The sequence below is a fragment of the Lacerta agilis genome, chromosome 17 (genome assembly GCF_009819535.1).
Source record: "Lacerta agilis isolate rLacAgi1 chromosome 17, rLacAgi1.pri, whole genome shotgun sequence".
Classification (NCBI taxonomy): Eukaryota; Metazoa; Chordata; class Lepidosauria; order Squamata; family Lacertidae; genus Lacerta; species Lacerta agilis.
Genome location: NC_046328.1, coordinates 35597187 through 35622971, shown reverse-complemented (window position 1 = coordinate 35622971; position 25785 = coordinate 35597187). Strand labels below are relative to the sequence as shown.

The window sequence follows — 25785 nt, the reverse complement described above, 5'->3', positions numbered from 1 at the left end:
TATTTTATTTTATTTTATTTTATTTTATTTTATTTTATTTTATTTTATTTTATTATTTTATTTTATTTATTAATTATTATTATTATTATTATTATTATTATTATTATTAGATAGCAAAAATGCACATTTTTGGATAAGGTGGTGTACCAAAAATGCCTATTTTACAGGAAATGACGAGGAATATTTTCACGTACAGATTTCCATGTGGGCTTTTCAAGGTGGGGGTGTATCACAAATTGGTGCAGTCGTACCTTGGATCCCGAACGCCTTGCGACTCAAATGTTTTGGCTCCCAAACGCTGCAAACCTGGAAGTGAGTGTTCCAGTTTGCGAACGTTCTTTGGAACCCGAACGTCCAACACGGCTTCCGGTTGCATGCAGGAAGCTCCTGCAGCCAATCGGAAGCTGGGCCTTGGTTGTCAAATGGACTTCTGGAATGGATTCTGTTTGACAACCAAGGTACGACTGTATATGGAAGTGGAACAAACTGAACTAGAAAAACGAGAAATGAAAATCACGCTCGTGCCAAATATTAAAAGCACCATGATACCACTTTAGACAGTTGCGGATTCCCACAAAGAATCATGAGATCTGGCTCCTAGTCCAGGGCTGAGAATTGGGGGCGGGGGGGGGGCGGGGAAGCATTGCACACAGTATAAGCTAAACAAGCTGTAGCTTAGGGCCCCACTCTCTCGGGGGCCCAAAAAAAATTAAAGGAAAAGACCCCTGGATGTACATTCCCAAAATATAAGATAAGAAACAAATGAAATAAAACCTACATACAGCAAGAGTGTTTTGTGTTGTGTAGGCTCCTATGATGTAAGTCATGGGCCCTGCCTGCTAGCCTGCTCCCTCAAATATCACTGGTTTGCTCATTTCTATATATAGGGTGCCTACATTCTGTATGGACTGGTTGCATGCCATAAATTACCATGTAGCATATATTTAACATGAAAAACCAACTATTTGTTGTTGACAAAGGACAGCTGGACATATATATAAAGGGCCCCATCACCTTCTGTAGCTAAGGGCCTCATCGAACCTAAATCCGGCCCCGATTGCATACTATTTGAAATAGTTTGAAACAACTTACAATCACATAAATAAGGCAGGTTCTGGGTGCCAGCCGCACCTCTGTGAGGATGGCGTTCCGCGGCTTAGGGGCCTCTACATTGAAGGTCCTGTCTTCCTCTTCTGGGCCACCATGACTGCCGAACCTCTGAGGATGGTGGAACAACCAAGAGGCACCCACTGTCGATCTCAGCATGCAAAGAGGTCCGTAGAGAACCTCAGAATTATAGAGTTGGAAGGGATCTCAAGGGCCACCTTGCCCAACGTCCTGCGATGCGGGAAATCTGCCCACAGTTGTCCCTGCGTGGGCTCGAACCACCAACCTTCTGGTTAACAGCAAGATGCGCTGTTCAGGTATTTGGGGCTTGGGTCATTTAAGGCTTTAAACAGGGCCGGATTTAGGTTTGATGAGGCCCTAAGCTCGGGACCCAGGTGGCGCTGTGGGTTAAACCACAGAGTCTAGGGTTTGCCGATCAGAAGGTCGGCGGTTCGATTCCCTGCGACGGGGTGAGCTCCCGTTGTTCGGTCCCAGCTCCTGCCCACCTAGCAGTTCAAAAGCACATCAAAGTGCAAGTAGATAAATAGGGACCGCTCCGGCGGGAAGGTAAACGGCGTTTCTATGCGCTGCTCTGGTTCACCAGAAGCGGCTTTGTCATGCTGGCCACATGACCCGGAAGCTGTCTGTGGACAAACGCCGGCTCCCTTGGCGTATAGAACAAGATGAGCGCCACAACCCCAGAGTCGGACACAACTGGACCTAATGGTCAGGGGTCCCTTTACCTTACCTTTTAAGCTACAGAAGGTGATAGGACCCTTTATAGGCTATGTCCAGCTGTCCTTCGTCAACAACAAATTGTCACTTTTTTGGGTTGAATATATGCTGTAGAGGTGTTTCCCCCCCACCTTTTCCCCAACCCTCTCCTGAGACCACTCGACTCACCAGCCAGCGTCTCCCCTGGGTTGGTAGGGAAAGAGTGGTCCAAGGGGATTTGTTTCCCAAACCCCTTAACAAAACCAATTCACAGTAAGCTGCCACCCCCCTTTTTAGACTCCCAGAATTGCCAGCCCTGGGCATAGGGAAAAAGGGAACCCTATCCTTTCCAGGCTGCACAATTAATTTAGATGAACACAAGCTAGAATCTTATTTCAGCAGAGTGTCAAGCGGTCAGGCACCAGTTTAGCCCTGTCAGTCTTAGGCAAGCAAAACACAGACAAGACGTCCTTTTAAGAATTTATTAAAATAACTTAAACTAAAACAATGTTATACAGTTCTCAAACACCAGGTTACAATGCAAGAAAATAAAAAAGGTACTTAATATAGCTAGCTAGATAACATACCGTATTTTTCGCTCCATAAGACGCACTTTTTTCCTCCTAAAAATTAAGGGAAAATATCTGTGCGTCTTATGGAGCGAATGGTGGTCCCTGGAGCTGAATTGCCCAGGGGCCAAAAGAGGATCATGCTTTTTATTTTACAAAGAGAAAAGGGAGTGTTGAAAGGACCCCGCTCAGCAGCTGAGCAGCAAGAGATCGGGAGAGAGATAAAGAGTCCCCAGGCCTCCATTGTTGAATGTGCTGCAGAGGGAGGTTGTTTGTTTCCCCAGCAACATGTGACTGGCTGATTAGATTATCTGTCTGGAAACTGTAGAAAAGGCTCCCTTTCCTTTAGAAGCTGCAGAAATGTGAGTTGAGCCCCATAAAAATGGGGCTTTTCCTCTTTGCTTTTCCCCCTTTGCAAAAAAGCTGCAAAACTTTTAGCTGATCCTAAAAAAAGGGTTTTTCCCTTTGCAAAAAAGCTGCAAAACTTTTGGCTGATCCTCAAAAAACCAGGGCTTTTCCCTTTGCAAAAAAAGCTGCAAAACTTTTAGCTGATCCTCAAAAAAAGAGGGTTTTTCCCTTTGCAAAAAAAGTTGCTAAACTTTTAGCTGATCCTCCAAAAAAAATGGCTTTTAGAGGAGGAAAACCAGGAAAAAAAATTTCACTGGGTTTCCTCCTCTAAAAACAAGGTGCGCCCTATGGTCCGGTGCACCCTATGGAGCGAAAAATATGGTACTCACAACTTAGAACTTGAAAGTAACATAAGTCCTTCTCCTATGCTGGAAAGGACGCAGGTCTCTAAGCAGCCGTTTGTCAGAAGGCTTAGGAATCATGATGACTAAAAGCAAGGTCACTAGGAGCCACGCTAAGAGCAATTTTACATCTCAAAAAGAGGGTCAATTATACCTATTAGCATAAACCTTTAATTAGTGAATTGACCAATAGAAGACGGATCTCCATTTGTCTTTTGATGTCAAGAAACTCAGACAGCTGTAGATTTTCCTCGCTGCTTCTTCTCATGATCAACCTGATAACATCAACTGACCTCAGCTGGACCAAACCCATAATAAGTTAGGTGTTACTACTTCACACTCCCATGGCAGAAACCATAAAACAATATATCGCCTCCCCAATTAAAGAGGACACTTCACATTCCAGAAAGGGGTTACATTTAGTTCTTTCCCAGCATGCATACATTTCTACAATTCCCAGAATACACTGTGGTCTGAACCAAAGATTGCAAACATAGTTTTGCTACTTCTCTACATATGCTATATGGTAATTTAGGGACCTAATAGGTATCTAAAGCCATTTGCACATAACAAAATATGTGACAAAACACTGTTGCTGTACGGAGGTTTTATTTTATTTGTTTTTTATTTTGTACTAGCTGGCTGGGCCACGCGTTGCTGTGGCTGATTTGGTGAAATGGGAAAAGGAGCTGCAGTGCAAAAGTGGAAGTGTTTGCTTTTTCTTGTTGAAGTTGAGAATGTGTGGTTTCCTTACCGGCTCTGCAGATGCTTTGGGCGCCGCCATAAATGGCGGTCATTTCATTTCCGGGCATCCAGACTCTCCTCTCAGTGGAGACGGAGTCCCGGAAATGACCGAAGTTTTCTTTTTGCGGCCGACTCCACAGGCGCTACGGCCGTCTTGTTAGTGGAGGCGTCGTCGGAAACTGCTTCTTATCCGGCTGGCTCTACAGCCGCTACTGCCGCCGTAGCAAATGACGGTAAGTTTCGTTTCCGCCCGCCCTGGCTGTTTTGTAAGTGGAGGCATCGTCGGAAACTTGAAAGGTTTGAGAGTGCCGTTTCCGCCCGTCCTGTCTCTGTAGGTGGCCGAGGTAACACCGCAGATGGCGGAAGCGACGTTTCATCTTGCTTTTCCTCCCCACCCAATGGAGCCATGGCCGCCAACCGCACAAACGGTTGTTCCTGCCTGCGTGGGTCTACAGCTGCCGCCGGAGACAGCAGCGGCGTTTGTGAGCGGCATGCCCCTCTATTGGCTGGAGGTAGTGACGTAGTAACAGGAGGAGGAGGGGTTTGAGACATTTTTAGTGTGTTATGCTGCATTCCGTCCACTGGAGGGCGCTGTGGTTTTTTTTGGCACAAAATCCAATTTTTACCTGGGTTAGGTGTATTATTTTTGCAATCTAACTATGTAAGATCCTTCCCATATGCCCATGGAACGTTGTGTCCAAATTTGAAGTAAATCAGTCAAGCGGTTAGGGAGAAAGGTGATACAGCACAAACACCCACCTTTTACGATTTTATATATATAGATTTTGGAAACGTACATCCAGGTTTTTTTTTCTTCCTTTAAATTTTTTGGGGGCCCCCAAGAGAGTGGGCCCCTAAGCTATAGCCTGTTCAGCTTATACGTAAATCCGGCACTGGGAGTGCCTTGAATTGGGCCTGGAAACAAACTGGCAACCAGTACTGCTGTTTTAAACGGGGGCTTGCCCGAGACCTAAGCAGGGCACCCCAGCAGAGGCGGTTTTATGGCAGTGCCGCTGGGTTAGCTACAACAATGCAGTGGAATGGAGCGAGAGAGGCAGGGGGTGTCAGATTTTAGCATCACACCGGGTGCTGCTGAAATCTGAGAACCCAAAGTCTGCCACTGACCCCAGCCAGAATTCTGACCGCTGCATTTCGAACCCGCCTTAAGTGCACACAGGGAAGCAGCACACAGCCTCAAAATGCATTCGGAGACCATGAGAGTCAAACTGATATAACAGCCGTGTTTCACTGCAAGGTATTAGAATCATAGAATCCTAGAGTTGGAAGAGACCCCAAGGGCCATCCAGTCCAGCCCCCTGCCAAGCAGGAAACACCATCAAAGCATTCCTGACAGATGGCTGTCAAGCCTCTGCTTAAAGACCTCCAAAGAAGGAGACTCCACCACACTCCTTGGCAGCAAATTCCACTGTCCAACAGCTCTCACTGTCAGGAAGTTCTTCCTAATGTTTAGGTGGAATCTTCTTTCTTGTAGTTTGAATCCATTGCTCTGTGTCCACTTCTGTGGAGCAGCAGAACACAACCTTTCTCCCTCTTCTATATGACATCCTTTTATATATTTGAACATTATCTTTTACGTATGAGCCCTGAGCTAGTCCTTGCCATTTCTTATTTCTGCTTATTCTTCCTGATCATGGTGAAGTTCTTTTCCCGTCACTCAGAAAGAGGTCGATGGTGTGCAGGGCCGGTGCTGAGTTTCATCGCCTCAAAGGCCTCTGCCTCCACTTCATCAGATAAGGAGGTTTACACAAAAGAGGAGTACCATTTACGAGAGAGAGAGAGAGAGAGAGAGAGAGAGAGAGAGAGAGAGAGAGAGAGAGAGAGAGAGAGAGAGAGATCATAGCCAGCCAATAACTATTGGGAACTTTTTAGGGCAAAGGACGACAACTTTCCCTCTCCTGTTATTTCTGATACTTTTAATCCCCACTCCTATGAGTTGGTGTGGAGGGGAGAGAGGTCTCTGCCCCAGGAGAATTGCAATTTAGAAATCGACATGGGGAGAAAGCAGGGGAAGGGAACGGAGGCAGGGGGCAGCACCAGAATTATTTTTTTCTGTGTGGGGGATGGGGATGGAGGAACGGGAAGGTCAAAGTATATTTCTAGGTGGGTGAGCTGAGTCCCACATGTTACAAATTTTAAGAACGGCACCCATAAAAACATTGATTAAATTTGTTGTTGTTCAGTCGTGTCCGACTCTTCGTGACCCCATGGACCAGAGCACACCAGGCACCCCTATCCTCCACTGCCTCCTGCAGTTTGGCCAAACTCATGCCAGTATTGATTAAATACTGACAGGTTAAAAAGAGAAAAATGGCCTGTGCAATATGAACAATGCAGACTAGGTTCGGGTGCACCTAAAATGCATTTTTTTAGGGAAAGCGACATACAGAAACGGAACGGTATTAGTCAGCATTACTTTGCAAAACTGTGTAAAGTTGGTAAAACTGCAAGCAAGTGTTTGTGTGTGCAGGCATTGGTACTGAAACGCTAATCAATTTTCATGTTTTTTAAATAATTAATAATGATTATTATTTTTAATGATTAATAAAATCGCAAAATAATTTGGTCATGTGTAGAATTGAAGTCAATAATTAAAAAGAGATTTTGGGAGAAACCGGAATTGACAGATTCGCCCATGCCTAGACCCAGCCGAAAGGTGGTTGTTGTTAACTGAATTCACTTTTTTCTCTAAAGAGCTCCAGGTCGCAAACATGGTTCTCTCCTCTCCCTGGTAGCCACAACAACCCTGCCAGGTAGGTCAGGCTAAGAGTTCCTCCTCTCCCTGTTTCATCCTCGCAACAACCCTGTGAGGTAGCTCAGGCTGAGAGGCAGTGACTGGCCCCCGAGGCCACACCCAGGGAGAGCTTCATGGCCAAGTAGGAGGACTCGAACCCTGGTCTCTCCCAGGTCCTAGCCCGGCACTCGAACACACTGCACCACACCGGCTCTCGTCCCATCAAAACTCCGTTCCGGCAAAGGGGAGGTGGCAGGATGCAGGTTGAAACTTGACGGAAGGTAAGCAAACTGCTTGCGGTGGAGAAATCAGGGCACTGTGACCGTGACTCCGTTTGTAGCGGTGAGGAGCAGGCCTATGAATAGAGCAGGACTCCGGCCCGCAATGTTTGGTCTGTCAGGGAGCTGAATTGACAAGGGTACAGTTCAAATCCTGCAGAGGCCACGGCTAATGTTACACCAGGACGTGTCAAGGATCCAGCCGCCGCAGTCATGCCAAAAATGCCTCATGGGGAGCAGAGGCTGGCGTGATTCCTACACCTCAGGAGGTCCACGCATTTATTTTTGAGAGCGCTGGTGGATCTGCCACCTCGGAGGAGCTCACCTTGTGCGTCTCTGTGTGAGTCTCTCTCTGTGTGGAAATGACTGTTGATGGCTATCAGCCACAACAGCTTTCCTCTGCAAGGAAGCAGTAAATGCCTCTGAATCCCAGTTTGCGGAAGCTACAGGAGGGGGAGAGTGTTGCTTTTGTGCTCAAATCTTGATGAAGAGAAGAAGAGTTTGGATTTGATATCCCGCTTTATCACTACCCGAAGGAGTCTCAAAGCGGCTCACATTCTCCTTTCCCTTCCTCCCCCACAACAAACACTCTGTGAGGTGAGTGGGGCTGAGAGACTTCAGAGAAGTGTGACTAGCCCAAGGTCACCCAGCAGCTGCATGTGGAGGAGCGGGGAAGCGAACCCGGTTCACCAGATTACGAGTCTACCACTCTTAACCACTACACCACACTGGCTCTCAGGTTGGTCACTGTGAGAAGAGGATGCTGAACTAGGTGGGCTCCTTGGGGAGGTAAATATATTTAGCTCACCCGTGTGGAGTAATTAATAAAAGAACCAGCTGGACGCCCAGATCGGGCTCAGCACAATCTCCAGTGGGAGAGAGCCCCCTGCAGAATTTAAAACAGTCATAATGCCAGGCAGGGGGAAAATCGGCTGTTAGACCCTTTTAGCTTGCTTACATGCTTCCCCCATCGCAACGAACAGACCACACACTTAAGTAAGTTTAAATGTTTTACTTGCAAATTCCAAAGGTCTGGTTCGTGTATCATTCCACGTAGCAGCAAGGAGAACACAGGTAGAATACTCTTGGGTACATAATATAGAAAGATAGTTTCAAGATCAGACATGTCCTTCCTGGTATGTTACATGGCACAAAGAAGAATAAGGAAAGAAGATTCACTTCCTCCCTCCCTGGAGGCGAGGGGGTGTGACCTAACTGAGTCTAGCAAAACAGCTCTGTGGTCTTAACCCTTTAATGCCTTAACTAGCTCTATGCTTGCAAATTGTGTTTAACTGCAATTTCCCACACCCCTTTGGCCTGATCCAGCTGCAGGGGAGTCCTTACGTTCTTATGAAGCCCACAAGAAGGGCGAGGCGTCGAACTGCCCTCCCCTACTGTTGCTAACTCACAACTAATATTCATACCAAGGCTGCCTCTGATCATGAGGGTAGCAATGGCTTTCCAGAAAGGGATTACAGTACTGGATTGCCCCCGGAAAGGGTAAAACCCAGATTAAACGCGAAAGGAGAGAAGGGAGGCTGGAGTTCCGATGCAAGCAAGGTGGCACGTGGTTGCTACAAATGTACTTTCATGGGTGGGAAGCCCCCCCCCCCACCTAATAAATAGATGCCAGTCCGGAGGCCTTGAAAGGAATGGGTAGATTTCTTTCGGAATAAACACTGAAATCAGTGGAATTTAAAAACGCTTAAGGGCTGTAATCTTGTGCATGCTTACTTGGGAGGAGTAAATTGCTCTCAAGCTAAGCAGCTGCTGATCGCCTTACCCTCTGCAAATTTGTCCGATCCCCTTACCTAAAACCATCTAATTTGGTGGCCGGCGTGACTTCCTGCAGCAGGGCGTTCCACAGTTCATGGGGTGGCACTGCGCCATCCCATGAAGGAGCACGTTTGTTTACCACCCATGCAGCTAAGTATTTCGGGTGGTTTGCAAACATCGATATTGGCAACCCCAAAAGGCGAAAGCAGTTAAACTGATTTTTATTTTATTTTTTTAAAAAAGCATCTGTGTCGGAGCACAATGGTAGCCACCCTAATCCTCCTTACACTCCCTTCGGATATTAATTTTGAAGACTGATGCTCCTCACAGAGGTCCAGAAGAGGCTGACATCCGTCCTGGACACATTGCCTATGCCGACAAACAGCTTTGAGAAGTCTCCCACAGCCTCTGTTTTTGGCCGGCCTCCACATTGCGTTCTTCTTTGGTCATCCTCGCTGCCTTCCAGGCCTCCGGAGAGCCAAATCGAGAAGGAGCCTCGTGGTACAACAGACGCCTTAAAAGAAAAAGCAAACACATTTGAGCATCCACAAGCTTTTGTGGACCAGACACCACTTTGCCAGAGTCCGGGTTTCGTTTCCACATTGTGTAGGAATGCGGGAAGATGTTGGTTGACAACAACAATGGGTCCGGGATCAATTGTTCCATCTACTTCAGGATTGTCGGCACTGACGGGCAGCAGCGGCTCTCCAGGGTTTCGGGCAGGAGACCTTCCCAGCCCTACCCGGAGAGGCCGCTGAGGATTGAACCTGGGCCCTTCTGCATGCAGAGCAGGTGCTCTCTTGATGTCTTCCTGCAAAAGTAAGAGTCTAGTCCTCATGGTTTTGATTTGAGAGGAAGGTAGGAAGATGCTTTTCACCAAGTCAGACCCTGGGCTCCATCAGGCTAGGGCCTTCTGCATGCAAAGCAGCTGCTCTCTACCACCGCCAAACCCCGACCCTCGGACCCTCGACCGCAACGCCACGTGGCAGATGGTAGCTGGCCAATCTCCGCTGGGCGGAGTGACTCTGCCCTTTAACTCAGACGGCTGAGGCACAGAGTCAGGTCTCTGTAGGGCATTGACCTTTTTGACAGAGGGTGCCCCATAAGCTCAGGGACAGGGGAAACGGCGACAACTGGAACCTCTGCGCTCCAGGGCATTCTGTGTATGCTCAGTGGAACCCTTGCCTTCGCTGTTACATTACAGGCATCCGAACAGGTTCCTGGTGCATGCAAACGAGTCGCTGGCCCCGGACCCTCTTTTGCCATTTTATAATCACTGCCAGAACCGTCCCTTTTCCCACGTCCCCCACTCCAGCCCGTCTCCTCTGCTAGGACCACGGATCAAAGCTGCCGGCCTCTTGCAGAGCGACTTGGCTGGCACAGGACTGAACCGCGGCCAAATTCCAGCCCCCCCTTCCCCTGTCCCCTTTCTCTCTCTCTCTCTCTCTCTCTCTCTCTCTCTCTCTCTCTCTCTCTCGCCTTGTCCAAACACCGTTGGGACTCCACACACTCCTGTGGACGACGTATTTAAGGAGCCGGGACCTCGGGCGCCGGGCAAACTCCCTCTGTCGCTCAGAGCTACCTTAAAAACAAAATAAAAAACGACCAGGGTTGTTCTTTCCTTTGGTGACAGGCAATGTGGCTCCAATGACTCCCTTGGAGAGGACAAGGTAGGGGCAAAAGCTGGAAGATCTCATTCATGGTGACCTGGACATCCATCTGCACCCATTCTGTTTCGGGGAACTGAATATATATTTGCGCAGACTGAGAAGCCACTGTGGAAGGGAGCAGAAAAAAACAATTATTATTATTTTTTTTGGCCCAGAGAACATCTTTTTTTTTTTTTTTTTTAAATCCTCATCCACCTGTCTTCTGCCATACCATGATGCTCCTTGCTGTTCTCTTCCTGCAAGTTCTCCCTCAAGCTTGGACTGGGAGCGGTGGTAAGTGTTCACCTTGCTAATTTCTGCACTTTTTGTCGCCGGGTGGATTCCCCCCCCCCCCCGTTGGGATGAGGTGCAGTTGAGCCTCTGTTGTCAACCGTTTGTGGACGGCTAGAGCATAATTCTCCCCCAAATAAACAGAGCAGCCCCGACTCTTTTTGCACAAACAAATAAACCCCCAAGTCATAAGCGTTTGGACAGAATCGACGGCTACGTTTGCAAACGCCGGCATCTTCCTCTGCTGCAGACATGTCCCCTGAAGGGCATTTGCAAAGACTTTGCTCCTGTTCCAGAGGCAGTGTGGCATAGTGGTTAGAGTGTTGAGCTAGGACCTGGGAGAGCAGGGTTCGAATCTCCACTTGGCACTGAAGCTCACTGAGTGACCTTGCGCTGACCAGTGCCTCTCAGCCTAACCTACCTTGCAGGGTTGTTGTGGGGTGGGGGGAATCAAATGAGGACTAGGACCTGGGGGATACCAGGGTTCAAAGCCCCAGTCGGCTACTGGGTGTTTGCTTGGGCCAGACACTGCCTCTCTCAGCTCAGCCTCCCTTGCAGGGTTGTTGTGCAGATAAAATAGAAAAGTATGTAAGCTACCGTGAGCTCCTGGAAGGAGAGGTGGGATACAAATGTAAATCATCATCATAATTCATTTAGACCAGAGCTAACAAATGTCATATGGAAGGAAATATACTTTGCTATTCCTAACTTGGCACAGGGGAGGAATTTGGTCTTCACTTCCTGCATGACGCGTACCAAGACAGAACAGGAACACAACTATCGCCTGACATTGCCCTTCTCTGAATTTTGCAATGCAGCTGTACAACAAACCAGCCAACCCCAAAAAGTGAAAAAATGCGGATTTTTTTTGGGGGGGGGGGGAGTGTCCACAAAGTGCATGCATTTGCCAGAGGAGTCTACAAAAGCACATCAGCAGAAATTGTGTGTCAAAAAGTGTGCTCTGTGTGTGTGTGCAAAAAATATTCACGAAAATGCTGGAGAATTTTCGCGAGGGCTTAAGAAACAAAACGAATGTGGGCACATGCAGGCGTGTGACGACCTGAACTTAGGACTGGCAAACGGAGGAACTGCTCTGACAGGCTAATCCATTGCAATCTGCAACCTCTATGAAACGTTATTGTTCTTACAAAAAGTAATACAGTAATAAATATTACTAGTTATTATTATCTGTTTTTAATATTTACTATTAATGGTTATTAATTACTCGTTATTGTAAGATATTATTAACAATTCATCAATATTAGTTACAGTATTTCAGTTATTGTTGCTATTATTATTAATAATAATAATAATAATTATCTGCATTATCTGAAGAAGTGTGCATGCACACGAAAGCTCATGCCAAGAACAAACTTAGTTGGTCTCTAAGGTGCTACTGGAAGGAATTTTTTTTATTTTATTTTGTTTTGACTATGGCAGACCAACACGGCTACCTACCTGTAACAATAATAATGTTAATATTAATATCATCATCACCATTATCATTATTTCTTGCCTATCCTTCTCCACCAGATTGCAGGACAGGTTACAACAATTTAAAATTCAATACAGTCGCACCTTGGATCGCAAACGCCTTGCGAGTCGAACGTTTTGGCTCCCGAATGCCGTAAACCCAGAAGTGACTTTTCTGGTTTGCGAACTATTTTCAGAAGCCAAATGTCCGGCGCAGGTTCCGCGTCTTCCGATTGGCTGCAGGAACTTCCTGCAGCCAATCGAAAGCCGCACTTTGGTTTTCTGAACGTTTTGGAAGTCGAACGGACTTCCGGAACGGATTCCGTTTGACTTCCGAGGTACGACTGTATTGAAAGCAGTTGAAGGACTAGGGAAGATCCTGTAAATATCTATCTCAGGGGTCAAAGGGCAGGGCAAAGAGGTGTGTAACAGCCAGGGCCGTCTTAAGGAGATCGGCCGCCCTGGCGCGGCTATCCCTCTGGCGCCCCCGCCATGCTGCCTCTCCGCCGCCTCCCTCCCACGCTTGCCGGCCCTTGGGAGGGGGGTGGGCGAGCGGGGGGTGAGGGGCGTGACGCTGGAGCGGCGCGGGGCTCTGCGCGCCCTTCCAGCGCTTCCGGGACAGGAGGCGAGGGTGGCCGGCTCGCGCTCCCGCGCTCCACCGGGCAGCCGGATGGCGCAGCGCAGCCGGGCAGCTGGAGGGTGCGGCGCGGCTGGCCAGCTCGTGCTCCCGCACTCTGCCGGGTAGCCGGAGGGCGCGGCGCAGCTGACCAGCTCGCGCTCCGCCAGGCAGCCTGACGGCACGGTGCGGCCGGCCAGCTCGCGCTCCTGTGCTCTGCCGGGCAGCCAGAGGGTGTGGCGTGGCGTGGCCGGCCAGCTCCCTTGCTCCGCTGGGCAGTTGGAGGGCCCTGCCGGCAGGCGCTGCCAGCGGGGCTGGAGGGCGGAGGCGCCCTCCAGGCCACTGCGCCCTGGTGCGCCGCGCCACCAGCCCCAATGGATGAGACGGCTCTGGTAACAGCAACAACAAACAACACACCCTTGCTCTCCACCCTTGCACATGCTGAAGCTTCTTCCGCTAAGCAGACATAGAAACATAATTGTTCTTCAATAATGAGCCACATAAGGAAGAAAAACATGACTCTTTATTACTTGTACATACTGTATGTTCTGATTGTTAGGCATAGTTTGGTAAAACCTGTTTCACAAATGAAATTTTGGATTGTAAATGCATATATTCATATATTAAGCAGGTACATGCTGGACTTGCTACATTTTGTTTGCCTCCCCCCTCTACAAGATATTTAAGGCACAATCCTTTCCCCGCATGGGCACAATGCCTGAGTACTGTTTCCCCCTAGCCTTGGACCATTGCACTGCCTGCTAGACCAGGGGATCCAATGTTCCATCCACACGGAAAATCTAATGCCCGTAGCATTACAGTTCTGAAATGTTGCTTTTTGCCTACTTACTTTGTCTTTAAATTTCCATTTACAGAAGTAAAAAATGGGAACTCTTCAATGAGCACGTTGCTTTTTTTATGGATATAAAGTTATGTTTTCCACTAACTTGAAATGTAATTTTATGAAAATTTAAACAGTATCTTAGAAGCCATACCATTACATCTTAAATATATAGTATTTTGGTGTTTCAGTACAGTAGCTCCTACATTCAAGGGAGCCCAACATTTCTGTCCTGAGCTAATTAATTATGGCAGGATTTCGTGTATTTAAAGAAAGATTGTTGGGGAGCAGTATTTCTAGCAGCTGGCAGAGTATTTGAATAATAAACATTAAGCTTCTAGGTTCATTATCTTCCTTTTTACATGAGGGCATTTTGAGTTACAGATTTCAGCAAAGACACACAAAAAATGAATGCCTGAGTAAGTAACCATATTTCCTGTTTAGTTAAAGGTTTTTAATGTTGAATTTGTACACAAAGTGTAATTGATTAAAAATTAATGACACTATACAAAGCAACTAAACTTTTAAAACATATTATTGGAAAACATTTTATAAATGGTTCAAATGACTGACTGGAGAGAGAGTAGTTTGCAGATCTAGTCCTTTGTGCAGAATGAATATGGATAATTTAAGCAGTTTGACTTTTCCAGTGCTCAAAAGTAAAATATCTGGACAAGTTGTGTTAAGTACCTTTGAGTCTTATTAATAACAATGGGAGACATTTAAGTATGTAATAATTGCCCCGTTGAAATATGTGGAGCTTAAAAGTGCTTAAATTAGGCTAGAATACATCCTCAGTCCTGTTCTTGCCACACTCATGGCTATCTTGATAACATTGTAAATATTTGTGTAAAAAAAATGGAGTAGTAAAACTGGTACTAACAAATCTGCTTTAAAGAGGAGAGCTTTTCACTGTGAAATAATGCAGTATACTATTACTTTTCCTGTATCTTTCAAGTTCATAATTCAAAAGAATGCATAGGGGCGGAAATCCTACCAGTTTAACTGGATTTGTTCACTTATAGTTGAGCAGTTACTTTGATATTTTTATAAACATTTTGCAAATGTAAAAATAGATTCGTAACATTGGCATTTTCAGATCTGCATTTCAAGTAGCACTACTCCCATAAATAAATCACTACAGATTTACACTTTATATTGGTACATCTTACACTTCAGACATAAAGGACAAACTGATTTAAACAATGACCTGTATGCAAAACTCTTTTGCAAAAATATTAAAAAGAAAGAGGTAGTGTAGACCATAAATATCTAATATGATGTAATTTTTTTCTATTCAGTATGTTTCTAACTTAGACATATATGAAAGTATGCAAAATCAAGTGTCTGTTTAGGTTTACTTGACGGGTTTCTGTAAATTGTATTTTATATTTCAGAATATATCACTGTACATTAAATGTGACACTTCATAGGTTTTTGTTGTTGTTGTTGTTCAGTCGTTCAGTCGTGTCCGACTCTTCGTGACCCCATGAACCAGAGCACGCCAGGCACCCCTATCCTCCACTGCCTCCCGCAGTTTGGCCAAACTCATGCCAATCGCTTCGAGAACACTGTCCAACCATCTCATCCTCTGTCGTCCCCTTCTCCTTGTGCCCTCCATCTTTCCCAACATCAGGGTCTTTTCCAGGGAGTCTTCTCTTCTCACGAGGTGGCCAAAGTACTGGAGACTCAACTTCAGGATCTGTCCTTCTAGTGAGCACTCAGGGCTGATTTCTTTGAGAATGGATAGGTTTGATCTTTTTGCAGTCCATGGGACTCTCAAGAGTCTCCTCCAGCACCATAATTCAAAAGTATCAATTCTTCGGCGGTCAGCCTTCTTTATGGTCCAGCTCTCACTTCCATACATCACTACTGGGAAAACCATAGCTTTAACTATGCGGACCTTTGTCGGCAAGGTGATGTCTTTGCTTTTTAAGATGCTGTCTAGGTTTGTCATTGCTTTTCTCCCAAGAAGCAGGCGTCTTCTAATTTCGTGACTGCTGTCACCATCTGCAGTGATCATGGAACCCAAGGTTTTTGTTACTGTAAGTCAAATAAACATCTAAAGAAAAACAACAACAACAACAACAACAACACACCCTTGCTCTCCACCCTTCTAGGCAAAACTCTCAAGGAGTCAAGAGAGGATAATGGCTCAAATTCTGCAGAGTGGACATCCCACACTCTACCTAAAAGAACAGGGAGTGGTTTGTTCAATAGCGGAGAATACTGTGAAAGAAAAAGAAAGAAAACCTCAAAGCAGAGCTCTGATGAAGCAGAGCAGATAACATACTGTATTCAGAAGAAATATGCTTCCACGTAGAAGAGCCGTGGTCAGAAAATAAAGGCTTCCGAGGCACGCAGAACGCCGCCTGGTACACAGGAACATCAGAAGCTGCCTTGGAGCAAGAGACCCTTGGTCTACCTAGCTCAATATTGCCTACACGGGCCAGCAGAGGCTCTGCAGGGTTTCAGGCAGGAGATGCTGGGGATCGAACCTGGAACCTCCTGTGGGGGTGTGTGTGTGTGTCTTGCTGGACTATTGCACTAGAGAGAAAGCAAGGTGCTAGCGAACAAAGGGCTGATTTAAAGAGGAAGAGAGGGAGATGCTTTTCAGCACGTCGGGCCCTTGGGTTCTTGTCACTCAGTCTTGTCTGCACCAACCAACAGCATCTCTCCAGGGTTTACAGGAAGGGATTTCCCCCAGCCCTAACTGGACAGACCTCTTCCCTATGCTGCTTAAAGAAATGTCGTCACTTCGTAGGGTTGTAAGCCAACCAAGTCGATGGACTTAAGTTCACAGGGGGAAGTCCTCAAATGAGCTACTTTGATTCTCCAGAAGCAATATATAAATGTGCAGAGGCAGGAGTAACTCTGGGAATGTTTTCACGACCCGGCTTCTCGCGTGAATTTTCGTGTCCGAAATGTAAGAGGGGGTTGTGGTCAACCTAACCCAAGAGGAGATTGAGAGCGAGAAGGAGATCTTTTTCTTTAAACCATCTTAAACAGGCTTATCCACGCTTAGCTTTTGCCCGGATCCAAGCACTCTTTTTCACCGCTGAAGCACAACCAATGGCAATTCGGGTTTTGCGTGGATAGCTGTTTGGTCTGGTTCAGTGGGAAAACAGCAGGATTTCACGCGGGGAAAGCTCTGGGGCAAAAATAGGGTGCTCAGACACAGAGGTTTAAAGCATGAACGGAGCATGGAAAGAGTGTTTAAGCTCTCCATGTGTTTGCATTTCTCAGAGGTCTTAGCTGGACGTCCTCCAGGTGAGAAACGAACAGCTTTATTGTGGAGAAAACTAGCACAACATCCTGTTCTCCTGACATGACAGATGCCTACAAAACTGGGCCTGGCATGGTGAAAGTGGATAGAATAATCGAATCACAGAACTGTAGAGCTGGGCGGGATCCTGAGGGTCATCTAGTCCAACCCCCTGCGATGCAGGAATCTTTTGCCCAACGCTGGACTTGAACCAGCGACCCTGAGATTAAGAGTCTCGTGCTCTACCAACCGAGCTACGGCAGGACAGAAAGAGGTTTCCCCCCGCCTTTCCTAACACTAGAACTCGTGGACTTTCAGTGCAGCTGGACGTTGGAAGGTTCAGGGCAGATGGAAAGGACTTCTTCGTGCAGCAGAAACTATGGAACTCCCTTCTGCAGGAGGTCAGCGAGGGCCAGCAATTTGGATGTTTTCCAAAGCAGACTGGCAAATTCACAGATGAGGAGAAACCTATCGATGGCGATGGTCAGCTGCCACAGTTGGAGGGAGAAAGGGCGGAGAAAGGGGGTGGTGGGGAATGGGCCATCCTGGCTGTCAGCACTGAGGGGGGTGACAAGATGGCGGCCGGCACTCACTGCGGGGCCTGCAGCGCACCTGAGCCACAGGTCTCTCCTGGGAGTGATGGGGTGGCTTCGGCGCACGCTACCCCAAACGGTCCGCCCACTGCCTCCCCCTCAACTGTAGGGCGGCTGAGTGGGAGGAGGCAGGCAGACTCCTTGTAGGCCCCACGGAGCATCCTTCCCCGGCTGGCCCCGCCCCTGGGTGCAGGGCACGCACGCCGCCCCAGGCGCCCGATCAGCTTGCTCCGCCGCTGGGAGGGTGCAATGCTTCTGAATCCCAGCTGCTGGAAACCTCAGGAGGGGAGAGTGATCTTGGGCTTGGATCCTGCTTGCTGGTTTTCCCCACATGCATCTGTGAGACCAGGGTGCTGGACTGGATGGGCCACTGGCCTGATCCAGGAGGCTTTTCTTATTTTCACAAGAAATCCCTCAAAAATAACTTTCCAGCTCCTTTTGTCTTTCAAGACCCAGTCTCAGCTTCCTGGCCCCTGCCCAGCCCATGGCAGGATCCCAGACGCTGACTCAGCAGCTGCAGGGAGCTTCCTTGCCCGATGGAGAGATGGACCATTGCCCTTATCCCTCAGGGTCTTTTTATGTTCTCATGGCAAAATTCAGCCTGGTGCCTGCATTAAAGTATTTTAGGAACATGCGACGAAAGCCATCGGCTCTTCTGACATCCCTATGGAACCTCCAGGCCCAGGGGCAGTCTATCTTGATTCCTAGGTGCTTTGGGGGCCATTTGGCCAACGTGAGAACAGGACGCTGGACTAGCCAGGTCATTGGCCTGATCCGGCAGACTCTTCTTACGGTCTTATGGAGTAAAGGAGTGGACTTCATCATGTTGGCAGGCATTTATACACATAGCACTTGGGTGTAGAGAGAGGGAGAGGAAATGTAAACAGCGAGGCTAGATGGAAATCCAAAAAAACCACAGGCTGTTGACAATCCCCTATAAATCTCAAATGCTCACAAGGTATGCAGAGTGACCATTTAACAGCGGCGGACATCGGCTCCTAACGTAACCATCCTGTTAATGTCCATCTGCTAGAGGTGGGAGGAAAAAACCCTGTTGTCTTGATTTGGGCCTAGATTAATAGATTCAAACTTCCTGGTAAGTTGCAGCTTGGCAGTTTCAGGCCGAGAGCAAAGGCAGCAAAGCTGGGGATTCACGCAACTGACAAGGCGAGTTCGAGGCTAGCCCACACAACTGAATGTGTGGACTTTCAGGTGGCGCAAGACTCCTCTTGGCTGTGTTTGCTTTGCTGTAGCCGCAATGGCGACAACCTCCTTCCACTGTCGGAGGCCGAATGTTTTTTTCAAACAGGCCTGTCAGGGATTCTTCAGCTGCGATTCCTGCATTGCAGGGGGTTGGACGAATGACCCCCTGGGTCCCTTCCAGCTCTATGATTCAGCTGGCATTCGTACGCTACGACAGAAAATATTTGAATACTAATAATTTCTTATTTATACCCCGCCCATCTGGCTGGGTTTCCCCTGCCACTCTGGGCGGCTTCCAACAGAATATCAAAACACAATAATCCATTAAACATTAAAAGCTTCCCTAAACAGGGCTGCTTTCAGATGTCTTCTAAAAGTCTGGTAGTTGTTCTTCTCTTTGACATCTGGTGGGAGGGCGTTCCACAGGGCGGGTGCCACCACCGAGAAGGCCCTCTGCCTGGTTCCCTGTAACTTGGCTTCTCACAGCGAAGGAACTGCCAGAAGGCCCTCGGGCAGAACGATGGGGGTGGAGACGCTCTTTCAGGAATACAAGGTCACACAAATAGAATCAAAGAATTGTAGAATTGGGAGGGACACCAAGGGTCATCTAGCCCAACCCCCTTCAATGCAGGAATCTCAGCTAAAGCATCCATGACAGATGGCCATCCAGCCTCTGCTTAGAAACCTCCAAGGAAGGAGGGAGTCTGCCACCTCTCAAGGGAGTCTGTTCCACTGTCGAAGGGCTCTTTCCGGCAGAAATTTTTTCCGAGTGTTGAATCGGAATCTCTTTTCTTGTTGCCCTAACTTCTTCCAAGCTATTGGGGGGGGGAGGAAGGAAGACTTCTCCCCCACTTTTTTCCAAGTTCACGCGGCCGAGGTAAATTTAGCAGCAGCCCGAGAGAAATCCTCCTGCAAATCAGATCCCTGGCGAGGGACTGGCTTCCTTTTCAGGCATGGAACGAAATTCCGATTCGCTTATCAGCTTCGACTCAGGTTTCTTCTGTTGCAGCTGACTGCTCAGGATTTTTAAGTCCCAGGTGTGATTTAACATATCCCTCTCTCTCTATACTCGCATTAATGTATACGTATAGAAATATATAGGTATATATATTTCAGCTACAAATAAATTTAAAAGCATGCACCAGCTTTTTCAAAGTGTAATAGGAGATGGGCTTTTTAGATTCGGTGTTTGAGCGGACTCTCAAACATTCCCTGGGGATGGAATGACCTTTTGTAAAAGCTCCTTCGTCTTTTTTTTAAAAAACAACAACGTATGAAAGGAGCCAGCTTAAAAGGACAGAACCTCTCTGAGGGCAAGGATGTGGTACTGGCCAATAAACTTTTCAAAATGCCACATGTGATTATGTCATGAGATGATGGGGAGTGTGTGTGAGAGAGAGAGCAGTTGCGGCTGTCAAAAGGTGTCTTAACAGGACAAGATGGAACCTCAGAAATATCAACAACCTCAGATATGCTGATGGCACAACCTTGATGGCAGAAAGTGAGGAGGAATTAAAGAACCTTTTAATGAGGGTGAAAGAGGAGAGCGCAAAATATGGTCTGAAGCTCAACATAAAAAAAAAACTAAGATCATGGCCACTGGTCCCATCACCTCCTGGCAAATAGAAGGGGAAGAAATGGAGGCAGTGAGAGATTTTACTTTCTTGGGCTGCAGATGGTGACAGCAGTCATGAAATTAGAAGACGCCTGCTTCTTGGGAGGAAAGCAATGACAAACCTAGACAGCATCTTAAAAAGCAGAGACATCCCCTTGCCAACAAAGGTCTGTATAGTTAAAGCTATGGTTTTCCCAGTAGTGGTGTATAGAAGTGAGAGCTGGACCATAAAGAAGGCTGATCGCCGAAGAATTGATGCTTTTGAATTATGGTGCTGGAGGAGACTCTTGAGAGTCCCATGGACTGCAAGAAGATCAAACCTATCCATTCTGAAGGAAATCAGCCCTGAGTGCTCACTGGAAGGACAGATCCTGAAGTTGAGGCTCCAGTACTTTGGCCACCTCACGAGAAGAGAAGACTCCCTAGAAAAGACCCTGATGTTGGGAAAGATGGAGGGCACAAGGAGAAGGGGATGACAGAGGATGAGATGGTTGGACAATGTTCTCGAAGCGACTGGCATGAGTTTGGCCAAACTGCGGGAGGCAGTGGAGGATAGGCGTGCCTGGCGTGCTCTGGTCCATGGGGTCACGAAGAGTCGGACACGACTGAACGACTGAACAACAACAACAACCTCAGATTATCTACAGGGGAACAGCAGCAGGGGAGGGCTGGTGTCTTTGTAGCCTGCATGGGGGCTTCCCAATGGGGCATCGCTGGGGAGGGAGGAAAACAGAGTTCTGAGCACAAGAGCCTCCTCCCCTCCTGCAATTTCCAGCAACTGCTATTCAGAAGCATCGCTGCGTCTCACTGTGGATGCAGAACATTGCCAGCGTGACTAGTAGCCATTGATAGCCCTCTCCTCATGGATTTGACCAACCCTCTTTCAAAGACCCCCATGTTGTTGGCCCTCACTGCCTCATGTGGCAGGGAGTTCCAGAGTCTTAACTATGCATTGTGTGAATAAGTCCTTTCTTTTATCTGTCTGATTGCTCAGCTTCATTGAGTGTCCATGAGTTCCAGAGCTATGAGAGAGGGAGGAAAACTTTCCTCTGACCACATTCCCCAGGGCCGGATTTAGGTTTGATGAGGCCCTAAGCTACCGAAGGTAATGGGGCCCTTTATATGTCCAGCTGTCCTTTGTCAACAACAAATTGTCGCTGCTTTTTGTGCTGAATATATGCTATATGGTAATTGATGGATCTAAAGCGATTTGCACATAACAAAATATGTATTTTATCAAAGTAATTGCTGAACTGAAACTAGTGATATTTTAGGGAGCAGGCAAGCAGGAGGGGCCCATTACTTACACCATAGGAGCCTACACAACACAAAACACTGCTGCTGTATGTAGGTTTTATTTTACTTGTTTTTTATCTTATATTTTGGAAATGTACATCGGGTTTTTTTCCCTTTAATTTTTTTTGGGGGCCCCCCAAGAGAGTGGGGCCCTAAGCTATAGCTTGTTTAGCTTATACAGTACGTAAATACGGCAATGGATTTCCCCCATGCCATGCATTATTCTATAAACTTCCATCATTTCCCCTCTTAATTGCCTTTTCTCCAAACTAAAATGTCCCAAAAAGCTACATGTTTCCCTCAGAGGGGTTGCCCCAATCGGAATCTTTACCAATGGCCTCTGGAAGCCACTGTCGCCCGCAGGGGAATGTGGTTCGAATGCTAGGACTGTGCCCCTGCGTTTGCCGCACTGCTCAGGCCCGTGGCTCAGCGACAGAGCCCCTGCCTTGCAAGAGGAAGGTTCCAGGTTCAATCCTCGGCTTCTCCAGGTAGGGGTGGTAGTGTCCCCCCCCCACTTCATTTTGAGACCTTGCTGTCAGACAATGCTGAGCTCAGTGGACCAATAGCTTGTCTTTGGTGGAACACGGCAGCTTCTTCCTGTGTCCTTAAGTTGCAGCTGCTTCTGGTGCAGAACTTACACATGGTGATTATCGCTGACGATGCTGACGAAGATTTAGCCACACTGACTCACCACTTCTCTTCTCTCTTTGCAGGATCCCACTGGACATATGAAGGTAAGGAGAGGCCGTTCCCTCCAGGTGTCTGAATTTGCTTTCCAGAATATCAAATGCATTCATTTGTTGCCAGTGGTAAGTTTGCCACAGCGCCACATCCCGGGAGGCTGCGTAGTCCAACGATAAGCTCCTGAGCATGCACAGAGTGCCTTTGTCTAGCCGCCTTCTTTCCCTATGGCATCAGTGTGGTGTAGCGGTTAGAGGGGGACCTGGGAGACCAGGGTTCAAATCCCCCACTCTGCCATGAAGCTGGTTGGGTGAGCTGTGTGGGGCAGTCACTCACTCTCGTCTTAACATTTTCCGCAGGGTTGCTGCAAGGATCAAACGGAGAGAACTGTGTACATTGCAAATGAAATACCGTAAATGCAACAAATATGCAATAAAAAAGAGAGTAAATAATTAAGCTTGTTTCATGCAGGTCTTGGGAGAGCCAAATAACTTGAAAGATTGCTTCTCCGTAACTTGGTGTTAAGATCTCTGGTGATCACCTTGCAAAGGTGGATTTAGGGCAGAACAAGCAGTGCGGCTGCACTTGGGCACACAGCTGAGGAGGGTGCCATCTCAAAGCCCAGTAGGTGTTTGCCAGGCTTCTGGAAGGAGGGTCTGATAGGGTCCTAGAGACCTCCTCTTCCTCCCCAAAGCTGGGCAAACCCTTACCAGACTGCCAGAGCCTTGCACCTCCTTCCCAAAACCCAGCGCCTTGTTTACCTGGCTTAAGTCGGCACTGTGAGGGCTGGTGGGAAGTTGTCAAGTGGCCTCTCTCATATTACCAAGGTCCGCCCCGTCCCCTTGGTCTCATCAGCATCAGAGGCGCGGTTGGTGGTGACAAGAGACAGAGCCTTTTCTGTGGCAGCTCCCAGATTGTGGAATTCCTTCCCAAGAAAGTCTAGACTGGCTCCCTCTTTGTTATCCTTCCGCCGGCAGGCTGACGGCTTCCTGCTCAGACAGGCCTTTGGAAACGAAGGTTCAGATGGTGATGCTGTCTGGGCAAACACTCGTGCTCGTTGGCTACATTCAAATGAAAGAAAGCTAAAGAAAAGTTGTGCTTCCTTTTTCTGGTTAATTGGCTATAACCTTTGATAGAATACAGATAACTGAACGGACATTGTCGCGTTACATTCTTCATTAAATTACCTTTCCATTGATATATAATTTTATGGCATCGCTCCAAAAAAAAAAAAGTGGTGTTGTGGGCAATCAAACCTCGGAAATACACTTTCCCCACAATTTTGGCCACTAGTGTAATTTGCGGGGGCTCAGTGTGCTCTGATGTGTTTTAAGGGCTGCCTTGTTGAGCAAGTTTGCTTTTGTCGCCTTGCGTTTTATAACACTGCTGTTCAATGCCGTAAGCTGCCTTATGATGGATAGCTCCGTTGGTTAGAGCGTGGTGCTGATAACGCCAAGGTCGCGGGTTCGATCCCTGTATGGGACAGCTGCATATTCCTGCATTGCAGGGGGTTGGACTAGATGGTGCTCAGGGGTCCCTTCCAACTCTACAATTATATGATTCTATATGTATCCCAACTTGGGGGAAAGGCGGGATTTAACTACATTAAATCAGGGGTTCCCAAAGCAAGAGGTGGTGCGTCCTGAGGGTGGGTGGGATCAACCAGAAGATGCCAAGAGGCATGGGGTGTGGCATTGGATGGAAAAAATGACTCAGACTTTGCAAAGCTGGTTCTTCTTCTTTGGCGATCACTCATAGCCAATTAAGATTGTCTTCCATAAATGGTTTTAACAATGAGTCCGTAAGTGACTGTGGAGGCCAATTCTGGATCCCCACGTCCTTAAACCTCTTTAAACCTCTTTTGTTGACCACCAGCATTACGCTTTCAATTTTTAAGTTTGGGATAGAGTAGTTTCTTTGGAAGACGATCATCAGGCATCCGCACAACATGACCAGTCTAACGAAGTTGATGTTGAAGAACCATTGCTTCAACACTGGTGATCTTTACTTCTTCCAGTACACTGGCATTAGTTCGCCTGTCTTCCCAAGTGATGTGTAAGAATTTTTCGGAGACGCCGTTGATGGAATTTTCCGAGGCTGGTACCACTGGATCAAATTCCCCTTTTGCCGAACTAACCAAACCAAATAGTTTCCACTGGGTTTTGAATAAATGTGCAACTAGTTGTAGCCGTTTCAATTTTTGTGTGTTAGTATTTTCCCCTTACTCGGTTGTGCAAACTGTTATTCTGGATAATGGTTTGTATAGGGCAGGGTTAAAGGGCACTGGGGGTGAGTTTGTGGAACCAAGATGGAGGGAGGCCCTAAAAAGTTTGGGAATGGCTGTATTACACACACAGAGAGAAAACAATTCTCCCCTCTGGCCTCTAAGCCCCCAAAGTCCCTTTTGTAACTCCTGAGTGTGTTTTCTCTAGCCGCTCGGCTGTTTCCCCCCAGCTAAAACCTTCCGCACCAAATCGCCGTCCCAATTAGCAAAGGAACCGGCGACGTTCCAATGAGGTTAGCACTGCGGCACTCGGCCAGGCAAGCTTGATCCCCTTTCACAGGGAGTAATCCAGTTCCACCCCCCCCTTAAGCTCACCCAGAGTGGCCGACTCATGGGAAAGAAACAAAGACATTGTTGATGTTGAAGGACAGAAAAGGGCTTAGCCGTGGCGGCCGCGAAGGCTGGCTGAGATCCCTCAGCTGGGATTGGCGTTATTTGCAGGGAAGGGGGAGAAGTTCTCTTTGGTTCGCATTTAAAGGTGAACCTATCTGAATTTGAAACAAACAAACAAAAAAATCTTCTAGTAGCACCTTGTTGTTGTTGTTGTTGTTGTTGTTCAGTCGTTCAGTCATGTCCGACTCTTCGTGACCCCATGGACCAGAGCACGCCAAGCATGCCTATCCTTCACTGTCTCCCGCAGTTTGGCCAAACTCATGCCAGTCGCTTCGAGAACACTGTCCAACCATCTCATCCTCTGTCGTCCCCTTCTCCTTGTGCCCTCCATCTTTCCCAACATCAGGGTCTTCTCCAGGGAGTCTTCTCTTCTCATGAGGTGGCCAAAGTACTGGAGCCTCAACTTCAGGATCTGTCCTTCCAGTGAACACTCAGGCATGATTTCCTTCAGAATGGATAGGTTTGATCTTCTTGCAGTCCATGGGACTCTCAAGAGTCTCCTCCAGCACCATAATTCAAAAGCATCAATTCTTCGGCGATCAGCCTTCTTGATGGTCCAGCTCTCACTTCCGTACATTACTACTGGGAAAACCATAGCTTTAACTATACGGACCTTTGTCGGCAAGACCAACTAAGTTTGTTATTGGTATGAGCTTTCATGTGCATGCACACTTCTTCAGATACACCTAAGGTGCTACTGGAAGGAATTTTTAAAATATTTTTTTCCGACTACGGTAGACCAACACGGCTACCTACCTTTAAGTACAACTATCTGAATTTGCTTTTCCCAAAATGATCTGCAGAGCAAATCACTAGGGTTGCCAGGTCTGCTTCCAAAAAATAGCGGACAAGCGGGAGGGGGGGGGGTTTAAATTAAATTAAATTATATATTTTCT

The 25785-nt window shown here is 47.4% G+C and overlaps 1 protein-coding gene and 1 long non-coding RNA gene across 3 annotated transcripts in view; both read left to right on the top strand.

Annotated features, from left to right (window-relative positions):
- Positions 1 to 10533: 10533 nt before the first annotated feature.
- The window catches only part of CA14 (carbonic anhydrase 14), a 31048-nt gene continuing 15796 nt past the window's right edge, over positions 10534 to 25785 (top strand). Inside the window, exons 1-2 of one of the 2 annotated variants that reach the window (XM_033135868.1) lie at positions 10534 to 10632; positions 22245 to 22265. In XM_033135868.1, the coding sequence (XP_032991759.1) occupies positions 10572 to 10632; positions 22245 to 22265 (82 nt within the window). In that variant the 5' untranslated portion in view covers positions 10534 to 10571. The other variant, XM_033135869.1, reaches the window with a different exon arrangement.
- On the top strand, positions 14917 to 15626 carry LOC117038898. The gene is made up of 2 exons (XR_004425724.1): positions 14917 to 14992; positions 15593 to 15626. It is a non-coding gene; the product is annotated as an uncharacterized LOC117038898 (long non-coding RNA).